Below are 14432 nucleotides of genomic sequence, written 5' to 3' on the forward strand. Positions count from 1 at the left end.
GGGTTCGATCGACTTCTTGTTGGCTATTTTCTTCGAGCTAGCTATGGTGCTATGGGGGTTTTGGGTCGTAAGAGTTAGATTTCCCCCGAGCTCTATCCGTTGTTTTCCCTTTTAGTGATTGGNGGATACAATGGTCCAGTTATCTATCTTAGTAGTGATGGCTTCAATATTTTGTGGTGTTATCTTGGAGTTGCTGTGTATGGGAGTGTTATTTTTGGTTTCCAGTTGGTTGTTTGGGCATGAAGTTAAGTTGTGTCCTAGGCGTCCGCAGTTGGTACACAAGACATTAAATCCTTCATAAGTTATTTTTTGGTAGTGTTTGCCCAGTATTATATGGGTTTTAAGGGGTTTTTCGATTGGAACTAGGATACATAGTCGTGCGTATTTCCCCCTAAGGGCTGAGGAGGTGCATGCATCTATACGTATGAGCTCTCCTAGCTTATTCCCTATTTTTTGTAGGATTTCATAGTCATAAAATTCCGTAGGAAGCTCGGGTAATCTAGCCCAAATAGCCGAGTAAGTTAGTGAAGCTTCCGATGCTACAAATCTAGGCTCCCATTTCCTTATGGAGAGAAATTGGTTTCCTATGAACCAAGGTCCCTCATGTAGAGCTTTGTTGTAGTTTTCTTGTTTGTTAAATTTTATAAGGTAGTAGTCAAATCCTAAGTCTATAAGGGAGATATTTTCACTCGGCTTCCAAATTGCTTGGAGTTTACGTTGAAGGAATTGGTACCCAACTTTTTTCCCAAAAACTTTTACTATAAGAGCTGTTTCCCAATTCCTATATAGTCTTTCCTTATCTTCAGAGGTTATGGGGATGAAGATATCCTCTTCTTCCTCGAGGAAAAAGTTCTCAGTTTCATCCGTGGTTGTTAGGTCCATGTTAATGTCATTTTGGACGCAAACGTTATTTGTTGTATCATTGGCAGTAGAGCTGGAGTTAAGGATAGCTAAGAATGATGGCTTTCCTTGGTGCTGTTGTTCGGTTATTGAAGACGATGGGGACTGGGCAGTGATTGTGTTCGTGCTTGTTGAGGGCAAAGATGGATGGGTCGGGTTTAGGAGCATGTTGGTTAGTGAAATAGTATCAATATTCATGGTGTTGGATGGTAACTCCATGCTGTTTCGTTTGTTTGGTGATTGTTCATGGGAAGAGTTGGGGAGCATTATTAGGTTTTGGGGAGAAAGAAGAGGGAGTTGTTTTTAGAGAGAAGCTAGAATGTCTCACTCTAACCCATGATGCCAGTTCTTTTGATAATATTAATTGCTACTATATCATACTCCACCATAACATTTTTGATTGTTTTCTTTAGGGTGAATCTAAATCTATGAATAGCGAACATTATATAGAAAAACTTTTAATAATATTGGAACTTTAATTAAGTCATATAGAATTCTTGATAAATTTATGAGTATATATGCTTTTGTTGCTTTTATTCTATTTTTCTCGTCAATATGCGATTATATTATATTTCGCAATAGTGCAGTTAATTCGTTACCTGAACTTTCATAGTATCGATAAGAGTCTCTTTTCTCACCTCATATATAATAATATTTATTAAAAAAAAGTAGCAAAATTAGGGGGGAAATGAGGTTTATTACTGCAATAACTTATGTTAAAACAAAATAATAGTTCGTCTCTATGCCAGATAAAAATCAACCTATGATCTCCATCCGTTTCAAATTAGATGAGGTATTTTCCTTTTTAGTATGTTCCAAAATAAATGATACAAATTTAAATTTGGAAATAATTTAACTTTAAATTCTTCATTTTACCCTTAATAAGAAGCTTTTATAACCGCACAAATGTCATGGCCCTACAAAATTTTTATCCCTTAAGCTTTTAAGACCACAAGTTAAAAAAAAAATTCTTAAGCTCCGTGTCGAGTCAAACTACATCATCTAAATTGAAACGGAGGGAGTATTTGAAAAGTGGGCACATAATTCTCTTACTAGAATACAACGACTATATTACAATGACTATCTTTATGTAAGTATTTAAAAAGCAATCTACAATAACCAAAGCAAATAGATGGATACGTGTTCTCTTTTGCTTTACCAAATCAATACAAGTTTTGGTCAAGCAAGAATAAAAGAATTGAACAGGTAATTAAGTAAATAAAGTGTATCTAAAAGATCAATAAAACGAGCAAGAGAAATATTTTCAAAATAGATTTTTAATTTTATTTGCGCACTTTTGTATTTTTTTCCTTCGTATTAATTACTCCCTCTATATTATTTTTTAAATTTATTAAAAGTATATACTAAATAATATGAATATCGTGATAAATAATGGACAATTAAAAATGAAATGAGAGCAGGAGTATTTTCCCAATTGTTGTAGTCTAATTTCTTGAATGTGTGAAGGAATATATTCTTGGAATAACTTTGGGAGATTTTGAAGAAAAAGGAAAACGTAGGTGTAAAAAGTTAGAAAATTGTCATAAACCAACAAACAATGAAAAAGAGCAAAATCTGAGTAAAAAGCCTTTTATTTCCATAATAATGGAGTATAATGACAAGGACACAACTACAGCAACAGATCAGCTGTATCACCATCACCATCTCTTCACAAGCTCACACGTCACCTTTACATTACCTCACCTCCGGCAAACATCTATCCATAATCTCCACCGTAGTTACCGCAATTTTCCGCCGCCGGCGAGTCCTGCTTGTTTCTATAAATACACAATTCTTATATACCAAAAGCATTATATTTAAAAAAAAATAGTTGAGTATATACTATATACCCTCCGTATCTGCAAACTACGGTTTCAATTCTTCTCTCTATCTATAAAACGAGGAAATTGTGACCTAAGCACTTGCTCTGTTTTCTTCTGCTCCTTTTGTCGAAACGCATTTTTAGTGTGAAGTTATTTTGGAAAAGCTTTAAATTTTCGAGAATGGAGGTCATACAGTACTGGCTTGTATTTCTCTAACACTAATTTTTTAGGGTTTTTTGAGGCTTTCTAGGATTACATATTTGGAAGAGTTAGGTTTTAAGTTTCTTTTTTTTTTTTAAGAAGACGGTGAATGGCGGTGGAGTATAGATGTTGCGAGACAGGGTTCTTCATACATATTTTGATAATTATTTTTCTGGTATGTTTCGCTGGTTTAATGTCTGGCCTTACGCTAGGACTCATGTCCCTCAGCCTAGTTGATCTCGAAGTCCTCGCTAAGTCTGGAACTCCTTGTGACCGTAAAAATGCTGGTATTATTTCGTTTATCCTGCCTTTTATGTATTAGCGTATACTGTCTATTTCAGTGAATGTTCTTGGATGTTTATAGATGATAAATGCTAAATCTTTGAACAATAAATTTAGTTATCTTTGGTCTTTCTCAAAAAGAATTTTTTTTAGTTATCTTTGGCTTATATCGTTTTTGTTATTCTCTTGGTAAGAGAAGAGTGAGTAGCAGTTAATATGCTTAGACTTTGTATGGACTAGAGATCAGTTATGCAAAGAAATGATTTTTTTTCTTGGGTAACCTTTGAATCAATCGATCAATCATCTGTGCTGCAATTCAAAACTAGTTGGGGTTGCTATATGAATCCTCTATATTAATTCGGCTCCATTTGGGGTTATTTCATTTCAGTTCTAGATAATTTGTCTTTTACGGCAAATTTGGAGTTCTCTTAATAATTCTTAGTACTAGTTGATAAGCCTTAAATCCCAAACTTAAATTTGTCATGCTGCTGCCTCTCAATTTGTGGTTGCTTTTAGTCAGTTGATTTGGGAAAGAGGGCTTTTAAGAATGATTTGATGAAAAGAAAGCGAGAGAACTAGGCAGGTAATAAACTAATAATTGGTTTATCTGCAGTCAATAGGTTGTCGAAGTAGAGGATACAATATTTTATTTTAAAGTTTGTGAAATGATCTGGTGGCGTTGCATCAAGGTGTTTATTTTGGGAATCATGGTTTGACAAAACTCATAACTTTTTGCTTTTTTATTAACAGAGAAGATCTTGCCTGTTGTCAGAAATCAGCATTTATTGCTTGTCACTCTGCTTATTTGCAATGCTGCTGCTATGGAGGTAAGCAAGATTATCATTGTATATTTAGAAAAGCAATTCTTGCTTTACTTGGATACTTACTAGCTTTTAAAAATTGTGTGATATCCTTTCAGGCACTTCCCATCTTTCTCGACAGCCTAGTGACGGCTTGGGGTGCTATACTGATTTCTGTCACGTTGATTCTTCTGTTCGGTGAGGTAAGGGTTATATTTTTGTTGAGCATAAGCTTCAAAACTGACTAAAACTGACTAAATCAGGACATATGGATTTTGGAATGGCAGTTGGGTGGGAAGGGTGGATTGGGGCATTCTCCTTCATTTACCCGGATGGGACGGGTGATAGGGTCCTGGTGTGTGTACCTCCCTCCCTGCTCTTTGTCTACCCTGAATTTATACAGATGGCCAACTTCACATGAATTACATGATATGATTCTTAGGAGAGTCACTGCTTTTTATTAGGGGTCATTATTTTTTTTCCTAAGTTGCTTTATGATTATTTTAATAATTCTGGTTGAAATTGTTGTCACTCCCTCCCACTCAAATAAGTGCAATTATCTCTCTTTAAAATTTTGAATAAAATATATAGTTAGAACTCCTGCAAGATTGGTGAAACGGGCAAATGAGCTTTTGGTTTGGAGGTTACCTTATGCACTCCATACCATCCATGGATTGTTGCCTTTAAGATGCTATTTAGCTTACTGGACAGTGGGGGTGGAATGTAAACAGATTCCATAGTGAAAAATGCTTCTTATTCCTCTTTTTGTGCTGCTTATTTAATGAAGAAGGAATTAGATAAAAATTTATTGTTCTTAAAAACACAAATTATCAAGAGTTAAGTCAGTATTATTTTCCTTAGAAGTCAAAGAATTAAGCTGTTTGGTGAAAATTAAGCTGTTTGGTGAAACCGCATGATGAATTTACACGTGCTGCTTTCTTTGTGTGGTTGGGTAGATCATACCACAATCTGTTTGCTCAAGATATGGACTGGCCATTGGTGCAGCTACAGCCCCAGTTGTTCGTGTTCTTGTTTGGATCTGTTTTCCTATTGCATATCCAATAAGCAAGGTAGACTCTTTTTTGCAATGATTATGTTAACTTCCCATTGTCTTTCTGAATAGAGTGCGCACTGTACTCCAGTGGCGGACGCACGTGGTGGCAAGCGGTTCAGTTGAACCCGCTTCATCAAAAAATAATACTACTGTGTATATGTATAAATTACGATTAAAGCTGCGTAAATTTTGTATATATATTTTATTTGAACCCAATAACCCACTTGACAACTACTATTTTACGACTAAAGTTATGTACTTTTATGATTGAACCCGCTTGCACAAAATCTTGGGTCCGCCACTGCTGTACTCCAAGTTAGTTTTTCAAATGTTGGCTTTGGGATGGTAGTTGTTTGTTTTAATTAATAGCTCACTTAGTTGCTGTGATTTCCAGCTGTTGGACTTTCTGCTGGGACATGGAAATAGAGCTCTTTTCCGGCGAGCTGAGTTGAAAACTCTAGTAAATTTGCATGGGAATGAGGTAACTAATTGAAGTTTTATTGTTGATACGGTTAGGTGTTTGTGCTTCTTACACATTGCGACATAGATGTAGCTGTTTTTATTTCCTATATTTTCTGATTGACTTATTGCTACCTTTAAACCACTTGAACTAGGATTCCTACTTTTTTTAATGATGTAGAGAATATCTACCTCTAAACTGCTAGAATTAGAATTCCTACTTACCATGTGTTGGTTATTTTATATTTCTAATACCATGACTTACTTGTTAACAGGCTGGTAAAGGCGGAGAACTAACACATGATGAGACAACGATAATCGCTGGTGCTCTTGAGCTGCATGACAAAACAGCTAGTGATGCGATGACCCCGATATCTGAAATCTTTGCCATTGATATTAATGCGAAGCTGGACAGGTTTCTATATTTGTTAGATGTCAGTATAAATTATGGATTTATGTATGCCTCTTCAGCTGCTTCATACTCTATATTCTCCTATTTATGTGTAGGAATTTGATGAACTTGATTTTGGAGAAAGGGCATAGCAGGATACCAGTCTACTATGACCAACCTACAAACATAATAGGGCTAATTCTGGTACTTGTTGATTTATTATGCAGCTCCTCTCGACATAGTTGGAAGCATCTTTTCGCCTAATTTCAACACAATAAGACAATTTCTCTCCACGAACTTCGATTTCACTTCCCACATGTTGCCAACTTTGTAATGACTCTGTCTCTATGTTCCATTTTCGTCTTTAATACCTTAATTGCCTAGTTATTTTATGACATGGTAGGTCAAGAACTTGTTGACTGTCCATCCAGAAGATGAAACTCCTGTGAAAAGCGTTACCATCCGAAGAATCCCCAGGTATGTTTTATATCTTACGTATTGGCAAACTATTAATTCCTCACATGGATGCAAAAATTAAATGACTCTTATGCTTTCTTTGGTTTGTGATTGCTGCTAGCATATATTTAATTTTTTTTATCAGTTGCTAGCATATAGTTAACTTACATTCAAGTTCTTTTTGCCTGTCTTTCTCTTTCAGTAATTCAGAATCCTTTGGCATGTACACCTTTTCATAATCTGTTCAGTCTAGAGTTGGGCATTCTGAAAACCTCCAGAAACTAAGAAGTGAAAAAGAACTTTTGTAGTTTTAGCTGCCTTTCCTGTCTGTTCAGTTAGTTCATATGTAAGATGAGGCAGACTGTTATTCTCTGTCTGCTGCATGCCGCTAATTGGTAGTCTCTAGTGCTTTTTAGGTTTAAACTATGCTTAAAGTCTTGTCATGTTGTTCTAAGGTACAATATTTCCACTTTAAAATCATAAAAAAGAAGGTACATTGTTCCCACTTCACATGCTTCCTTCTTTTTAGAGGTTTATGGTCTGGGTCTATACATCCATTTTCCAGAACTATGCATAATAGAAATCTGTAGGTTGTGACTTATTCAGGTTTGGCTAAGTTGCTATAAAGAGTGAACTAGTACACTACCTGACACTTCCATTATAGCTGCAGATGAAAGAAATCCTCCTAAGTAGTAATGTGGCTTATCCAAGTTTTCCTCCCAACTCAAGCTAGCTAACTTGCTTAGACATCTGTCTAACAACCATCAGTTTGCCCTAACTTCCTCTAGGGACTGCTATTTGACTCTGATAATTTCAGCGTAGAACCCACATAAAGTGGTAGGCGATGTTTACACATGTGCATTACAACAAAGGGAGGGAGGTAGTCGCTGTGTGTCTGTGTGTTGGAACAACTTATGCTGCGTGCTTGATTTCTGTTTGTTGTTAAGTGATTCATAGCAGCCTATCAGAAACTAAGGTCATAAATTAAATTTTTGGTGTGTTTTAACTGGCTCATCTATTTTACAAGGAGTTAGGCTTACATTCCTGATGTGTGGGTCTCTAAATAGTCAGAAATAGGAAAGAACTGGTTTCCTGAAGGAATTTCTCTAACAGAAATCGGAAGAAGATGTATGTTCAATTAATTTAAAAACTAAGTATTGAGTGGAAGTATGAATGAATTCAAAAACTAAGGGGTAAAGATTTTCCAGATCTCTTGTATGCGTCTATTCATTATTATAGTATAGGATAGTTGAAAATTCTTTTCCATGATGTATTTCACCACATCTCTTACTTCCGTGGTTTCAAATTGGATGTTACTGCATTCACTGAGAGTTGGTTCAACCGGTATTCTATTTGAAATCAAAAAATGGTTTACTTTATTTGAAAAAGTTCATTTATTCATAAATTACTTGAAAATACAGAAAGTCGGCTCATGAAGTGAAAATGACATTCAACTTGAATGTAGACGGAGGGCAACTTAAATGCTGTTAATGATAGTATCAAGTGTGTTCAAGAAAAGATAATTTTAGTCTTGTGTTTTATGTCATCTAACCTTTCCCAAGAATGGAATGCCATCTGGTTTGTGTCAATGATGCTTGCATTTGTTTTAGGTTAAAATTACCGTGAGTGGTTGATTGTTTTATGCTTCCGATATCCCTCATAAACACCTTCACGATTTCCCATTCTTATGGTGCAGGGTCCCAGATATTATGCATTTGGATGACATCCTGAATGAGTTTCAGAAAGGTCATAGCCACATGGCTGTGGTTGTACGACAGTGCAACAAGGATATGGATCATTCCGATACCAAATCCCCTGCAGAGAGTACGTAATGCTTGCTGGCTTATTTTGCTTTTCTCGCATGTAAACCTTCTCTAATCTGGACATTCCACCGTCTCTTTGCTCTCTAGATCCCGTGAAGGATGTCAGGGTTGACATTGATGGTGAAAAGCCTGCCCTAGAGAAGAGTCTGAAGACAAAGCGATCATTGCAGAAGTGGAAGAGTTTCCCTAATGGTGGAAATGCTTCATTCAAAAGTTCTAGGAGCAAAAAGTGGACTAGAGATATGTACTCGGACATTCTGCGAATTGATGGAAATCCCCTGCCAAAACTCCCAGAAGAGGAAGAGGTTGTTGGTATAATAACTATGGAAGATGTTATTGAAGAGCTTTTACAGGTGAACTGAATGAAATTTGCTATATGTAGAGCTTTTAGATTTCAATATTTTCCATGACTTTTGCAGCTCCGAGGTATCTAAATGTCGATTCTGTTTTTTTTTTTTTGTAGGAGGAGATCTTTGATGAGACGGATCACCACGTGGAGGATTCATAATCATATATATGTTGTTAATTATGTTGTTGTAGACAATGTATAATTAGAAAATTTTGATGTCTTATTTAAGAGTTGTCTTACCGTACTTGCAAACAACTATAGTAGAACATTCGAGACGCTTTGTACAATACTCTTGTCTACTGAAAAAATGAACCTCAAAAATTTATAAAAAGGTTCTTTCTGATATAAAGACGTTTTCATGTCAGCGTTGGAGCAATTTATGATACAGTGCTGAGTGGCTGGCTATGGGCTGTTTTCAAGAGTAAACCATTTTTAAGATGGCAGATATAGGAGTGTCATCAAATAGCTTGTACCATAGTAAATTACCTAAAGATGTGGTGGATGGGAATAGGAACTCTCAGAGTGAAACTGGAGCTGCTAATATTTGCCAACTGCTCAGTTCAAGGGATAGTATGATTTGCCGTCGATAATGAATGGAAAAATATAGTCATTGTAAACATCCGAGACAATTAGTTTGGTTTGGTAATTGAAAAATCCGAACCAACCCGGACTATGTACACCTAGTCAATACCTTTAAATATTTTCACTCATTCGAGGCCCCTTGATTTTGAGATAGGAGAGTCAAGCCCTTTCCAAATCCCATTTTTACTGGGTTGTTGTTGTTGTAGAGTCGAGGTCAAATCAAATAGTTGTCCAATACAAGATGTAATATGCGAGTTACACTGACACCTGTTTCTTGAAGAAGCTTACATAAAATTTCGTTAAAGTGGAGGTGAGAAGTTGTTGCAGTGCAGTGAAAATGGAGTAAAACTTGTTCAAAAGGTCATCTTTACAGGAGAAATGAGCAAAATATACAAAATTACACAACAATGAAACTTCCACGAAGCAGGAATAAAGTTCTGACGTTTAACATCTGAACGAACCTCTGAATCAACAAGGAAGAGAAAAAGTTAATATACACTGATTAGGTGATAATATCTATCTGTGACGTTTGACCCTTTTCTCCTCTCTCCTCCTTTTATCCCCCTTATCCTTGGACTTCTTTTTTGATCTATGTTTCCTACACTGGTGGTGGTGTTTACTGGATTTAGCCTTCTTCCGGACCTTTGTCGTATCTTCTGACAGAGATTCATTTTCTGAAGAACCAGGGGAATTCAGCCAGACGGGCTTCTCTGGACCAATGACAACATGATATCCGCGTCCTTTGCTTAGCTTCATATCAGGACTTGCTGACTCTCTTTCTCTAGGATCCGGACCAGAAGGAAGGTAAGGGCCAGCTTCATCCATCCGTGACCCGACAGTTCCCCTGCCACGCTTGACCCTGCCAATAACAAGATGTTCACTTAGCAACGTGAGGCACATCGAAGTTGACACCACAAAAGGACAGGGAATGAGAAGTTTAAGACTCGATGCATGCAGCCACATAGATGCGCAAATAGATGTTCTGAGAGAAAGATTGACCTTGACTGTAAAAATTCCTCAATTTCAGCATCTCTTAAGCCATCATCCTCACTGGAATGAGAATCCTGTATCTCTCTTTTCTTTGATCCACTCGTGCCTGAATCAGTATCACATCTCTCACGTGACCTCCTTTCGGAGACATTAGAGCTATGACACTTTGTATCTCTGTTCTTATCTGCCAACCTCCCTTTAAGCCTGTTCTCAAGCTCCACCTCTTTCTGCCTTAACTTCCACATTTCATTTACTTCAACAGCTCGGTTAGCTGCAATTAGTAAATTCCAGAGCCACAAAAGATGCGACTATGAGCACTAATATAAGAAACCTGTCCGAGAAAGAATAGTGCATTGTGCATGTGAAGAATAATTTAACCCTTCAGATAAACTATACTTCGACATTTTCCGATCTAACCCCAGTTCATGTAGGTTTTTTAAAAGTCGAGTTGTGTACAACCTACTAAAGCCGCACAACATTCACACAACAAAATCGGGGAAAAACATAAGGATATGCATGAAGTAGTTGGTTTTTTCTTCTTTTAAATCAGTAGCGAATATGCATGAAGTAGTTCGAATATTATCTCGTAAACAATGTGATTGTAGGTGCTAAGTGCTTGTGTAATCTCGTGAGTTCCTAATACTCCTGCAAGAGATACTAATGTGCAGGAGACTAATGACAGAGCAATGCCCGCATGCACAAAGTGGAAATCTCGTGAGTTCCTAATACTCCTGCAAGAGATACTAATGACAGAGCAATGCCCGCATGCACAAAGTGGAAAAAACAGTTCTTTCAACAGAATGCCCTTTCCTCTACATGGTCTTTGACTTGGTTAATTCTTTTTCTCTAATTAGTAAGAGGCTTCTGTGTCCTATTTCTTCTTCTACTTCTTTCAGTCACTGATTCTTTTGTAAATACTCTTATGATTTTGTGGGCTTTTCATTCAACTCTTCTCGTACAGAAGTAAATTGTTATTGCGCTCCCAACCCTTAAAGAATTGCGAAATGCAAGGCTAAAATCGATCATACTTTGTTTTGACTTATAAATTGTGTGCACCAGTCCGCTACACTAAGCTTGCATATCTATTGTCACTATACTCTAAATTTGCTCAGCTAGATGCTGGCAGATAATGCTGTATTCTGGGCCGGACTAAACGGGCCTGGGCTTAGCGGTCCCGGGCTTCATGGGCTCAACGGGTGGAACCAGCCCATGACGGGCCTAAACCCACATGGTCTTGGGCTAAATGGGCCGGGCTCGCGGGCCCATACGGGCTTTTTTATTTCCGGGCTATTTTTTTTGTTTAAGACAATTTCTTGTAAGCCATATATGTATATACTAATATAAATTGCTCTTATACATGGCTATATAAATATATGTAGTATATATAATATAGAAACCTAATTATTAAAGTGCTTGAAGAAAAAGTAAAATAACAAAACAATAGTAAAACTAAATTATTATGCATAATAAATTAATAACAAAGTAAAACATTAAGCACAAATACGTCTAATAATTTTAAAATAACACAAATTGTCGAAAAATCTTAAAGACGAATTTCCGGATAAATACGCTAAGACAATACTTTATATGCCTCCTTAAAATGCTTGTGGTACGAACGAAAATTTAAGACTCTTCCACAGTTCTTGCACTTTAATATTTGGCTGAAGAGTCTTCATTTTCTTCAAGCACTTCAAAGTGTTGCGAAACAAATAAGCGCACTCTTTCCGAACGAGGTATGATTTAACTTGAAATTTGAGATTGAGACTTGAAGCATTGAAAATTGGAGATTGAGAGAAATTTAGATTGAGAAATGAGTATTCAGTATTGAAATGAAGAAGAGGGAGGGGGGCATTTATAGATTTAGAGAAGGTTAGTTTTGTAAATTGAAAAAGAAAAAAAAAATAGGCTATTTGCGCAATATGACCGTTGGCAATGGTCATTGGGGGTGGGGCCCTCCTTTTGAAAAATCTTGTAATGTTTTGTAGTACATATAGTATGTTAGTATATATATCTATATATATATAGTATATATAGTATACTATACTATATATAGTATGTTATGTATATATATTTCCAAATATAATTTCTTGTAATATTTTGTAGTATATATATATATATAGTATACTATAGTATATATAGTATGTTATGTATATATATTTCCTTATATAATTTCTTGTAGTATATATAGTGTGTTATGTATATATCTTATAGCTTATAAAGAATTACAAGTTAAAGAAAAAAAAATATTGCAAAGAGATATTCAAGGGAATGTCTTATAATTTTTATTACCAAAAATGGCATATCTTTTTTAGTCTTCTTCCCCCCAATGGAATGAGCACAACAAGGTGCTAATACCACCATTAAAAGGCAAAAAAACTAAAGAAGATGTGCCAAAGTACAAGTTACACCATAATCTACATTGTATCTCTAACAAATCTCATAAATCCTTCAAGGTTCGGAGGAGGTTCCGTTGGTGGTGGAGGAAAAGAAGCTTGTTCATCACCGCTTCCGGGCGAAGCAGCATCCTCCGCAAGTTCCGCTATCATTTCTTCATAAGCTTCGGTTGTGATTTTGCAAGTCCAAAGTTTCTTCTTTCCGAGCGGATCCAATATCTGAATAGTACTGATTTTTCCAAGCTCTCCTTCATAGACGCTCTATGATCACCTATTTGAAGTCTTGCTTGACTGAAAGCGCTCTCTGATGCAACTGTTGAAACTTGAATAGATAAAATATCTCGAGCCATCCTTGCAAGAAACGGAAAATGTTTTTCCCTTGCCTTCCACCATTCCAAAAGATCAAAGGTGCCGTCTGGATTCTCCTTTTCAAGTCCCTGCGACAAATAAACTTTAAGCTCATTTAGATGTGAAGTTTCATCAAAATTATCACCTTGAGAACCCCTGAACTCCGTCCAAGATTTAAGTGCTTTTAGGCCCGCAGCTCTTTTAGACGATTGTGAACTAGACGAAGTAGGGGTTGGAACATTTGGCCTAGCATGATCTAAGGCAAGTTGATAAGCACTATAAATTGTTTGAGCATTTATTTTAATTGAGGCTTTTGCATCTGCAAGTGTAGCAAATTCCTCATCTGAAAGATCTAAAGCCTTATAAATATTTGAGTACCAAAAGTGAGGACCTCCTAATTTCATTGTAGGATTTAACATTGCAGCAACACCATAAATAGGAGGATAGGGAAAAAATATTTTTTAAACTTTTCTTTCATTGCATTTATAGCAAGTTTATAAATTTCCCCACCCTCCGAAAATTCAACAAACAAATCACATAGTGCTGCAATATAAACTAAACAGTTTGAAATAGTAGGATAATATTGCCCAGAAAATGCATTTGTAGCAATTTGAAAATGTTCTAAAAAATCTATAAGAATTTTAACAATTCGTCCAACCTTGATTTGTAAGGATTTCATCATCATCCTCACCACCAACACGGGCATTAAACGTTGCATTAATTGGGTTTCTATATTCATATGCAACTACTAAACTTTCGTACATATAATTTCATCTAGTCGGACAAGGTTTAGGAACTTTTCTTTCTCTAAGGCCAAATTCATCATATTTTTTAAAATACTCTCTAAGTCTACTTCTACGGTTTGAATAAAGAAAAGCCAATTAAGAGCCATTCTAACCTTTTCAATTTCTAAATTTAAAATTCTCATACCATCACCGACGATTAAATGGTAAATATGACAAATACATATCACATGGAAACAATTACTAAATGCAGGATTTAGTGTTGTTGTAAGTATGCCTATAGCACTAGTGTTACTAGAAGCATTATCCATAGAAATTGCCATTATTTTATCTCTAATGCAAAAATATCTACAAATATCTGCAACAGTGTTACAATAAACTTACCTGTGTGACGTGAATTAATTATTCTATAAGCAATAATGCGTTTTTGCATTATCCACGCGTCATCTATCCAATGACTTGTAACAGTTAGATAATCACAGTCATTATTACTTCTACCAATATCAGTAGAAATAGAAATCCGATAACTATATTGGTAGAAGTAATAATGACTGTGATTATCTAACTGTTACAAGTCATTGCATAGATGACGCGTGGATAATGCAAAAACGCATTATTGCTTATAGCGCGAGGCCAACCTTTATAAGTAGGATTAAAAACTTTTCTAATATAATGCACAAAGTTAGGGTTAGAAGGAAAAGTATAGGGTAAGCACATAACGGTAACCATCTTTGCTAATTCTTCACGATCTTTATTAGGATCGTAATATAAAATACCACCGGTCACAGTGTTAATTCCTGGTTGAACTAGATTTGAACCTGTACTAGGGTTAACCGCA

General features: G+C 36.0%; 2 protein-coding genes across 3 annotated transcripts in view; one reads left to right on the forward strand and one right to left on the reverse strand.

Annotated features, from left to right (window-relative positions):
* On the forward strand, positions 2456-8902 carry LOC109235789 (DUF21 domain-containing protein At4g33700-like). Its single transcript, XM_019402059.1, has 11 exons — positions 2456-3211; positions 3957-4033; positions 4126-4209; positions 4963-5076; positions 5455-5541; positions 5795-5934; positions 6027-6114; positions 6314-6387; positions 8063-8190; positions 8277-8542; positions 8653-8902. The coding sequence occupies exons 1-11, from the start codon at positions 3034-3036 to the stop codon at positions 8695-8697; spliced, it is 1281 nt and encodes a 426-aa protein (XP_019257604.1). The 5' UTR covers positions 2456-3033; the 3' UTR covers positions 8698-8902.
* The window catches only part of LOC109235850, a 9222-nt gene continuing 4139 nt past the window's right edge, over positions 9350-14432 (reverse strand). For both annotated transcript variants that reach the window (XM_019402159.1, XM_019402120.1), the window contains exons 3-4: positions 10120-10381; positions 9350-9979 (exon numbers count right to left, since the gene is read on the reverse strand). In XM_019402159.1, coding sequence (XP_019257704.1) covers positions 9637-9979; positions 10120-10381 — 605 coding nt within the window. In that variant the 3' untranslated portion in view covers positions 9350-9636. The remainder of the gene's footprint in view (positions 9980-10119; positions 10382-14432) is intronic.

The sequence above is a fragment of the Nicotiana attenuata genome, chromosome 1 (assembly GCF_001879085.1).
Source record: "Nicotiana attenuata strain UT chromosome 1, NIATTr2, whole genome shotgun sequence".
NCBI lineage: Eukaryota > Viridiplantae > Streptophyta > Magnoliopsida > Solanales > Solanaceae > Nicotiana > Nicotiana attenuata.

Excerpts from the sequence above, each read along its gene's own strand:
- LOC109235789 (XM_019402059.1), top strand. The coding sequence starts at position 3,034 with ATGGCGGTGGAGTATAGATGTTGCGAGACAGGGTTCTTCATACATATT. Across the intron at positions 5,077-5,454 it reads TTGCATATCCAATAAGCAAG|CTGTTGGACTTTCTGCTGGG; the intron begins GTAGACTCTTTT and ends TGTGATTTCCAG. Across the intron at positions 6,115-6,313 it reads ACATAATAGGGCTAATTCTG|GTCAAGAACTTGTTGACTGT; the intron begins GTACTTGTTGAT and ends ATGACATGGTAG.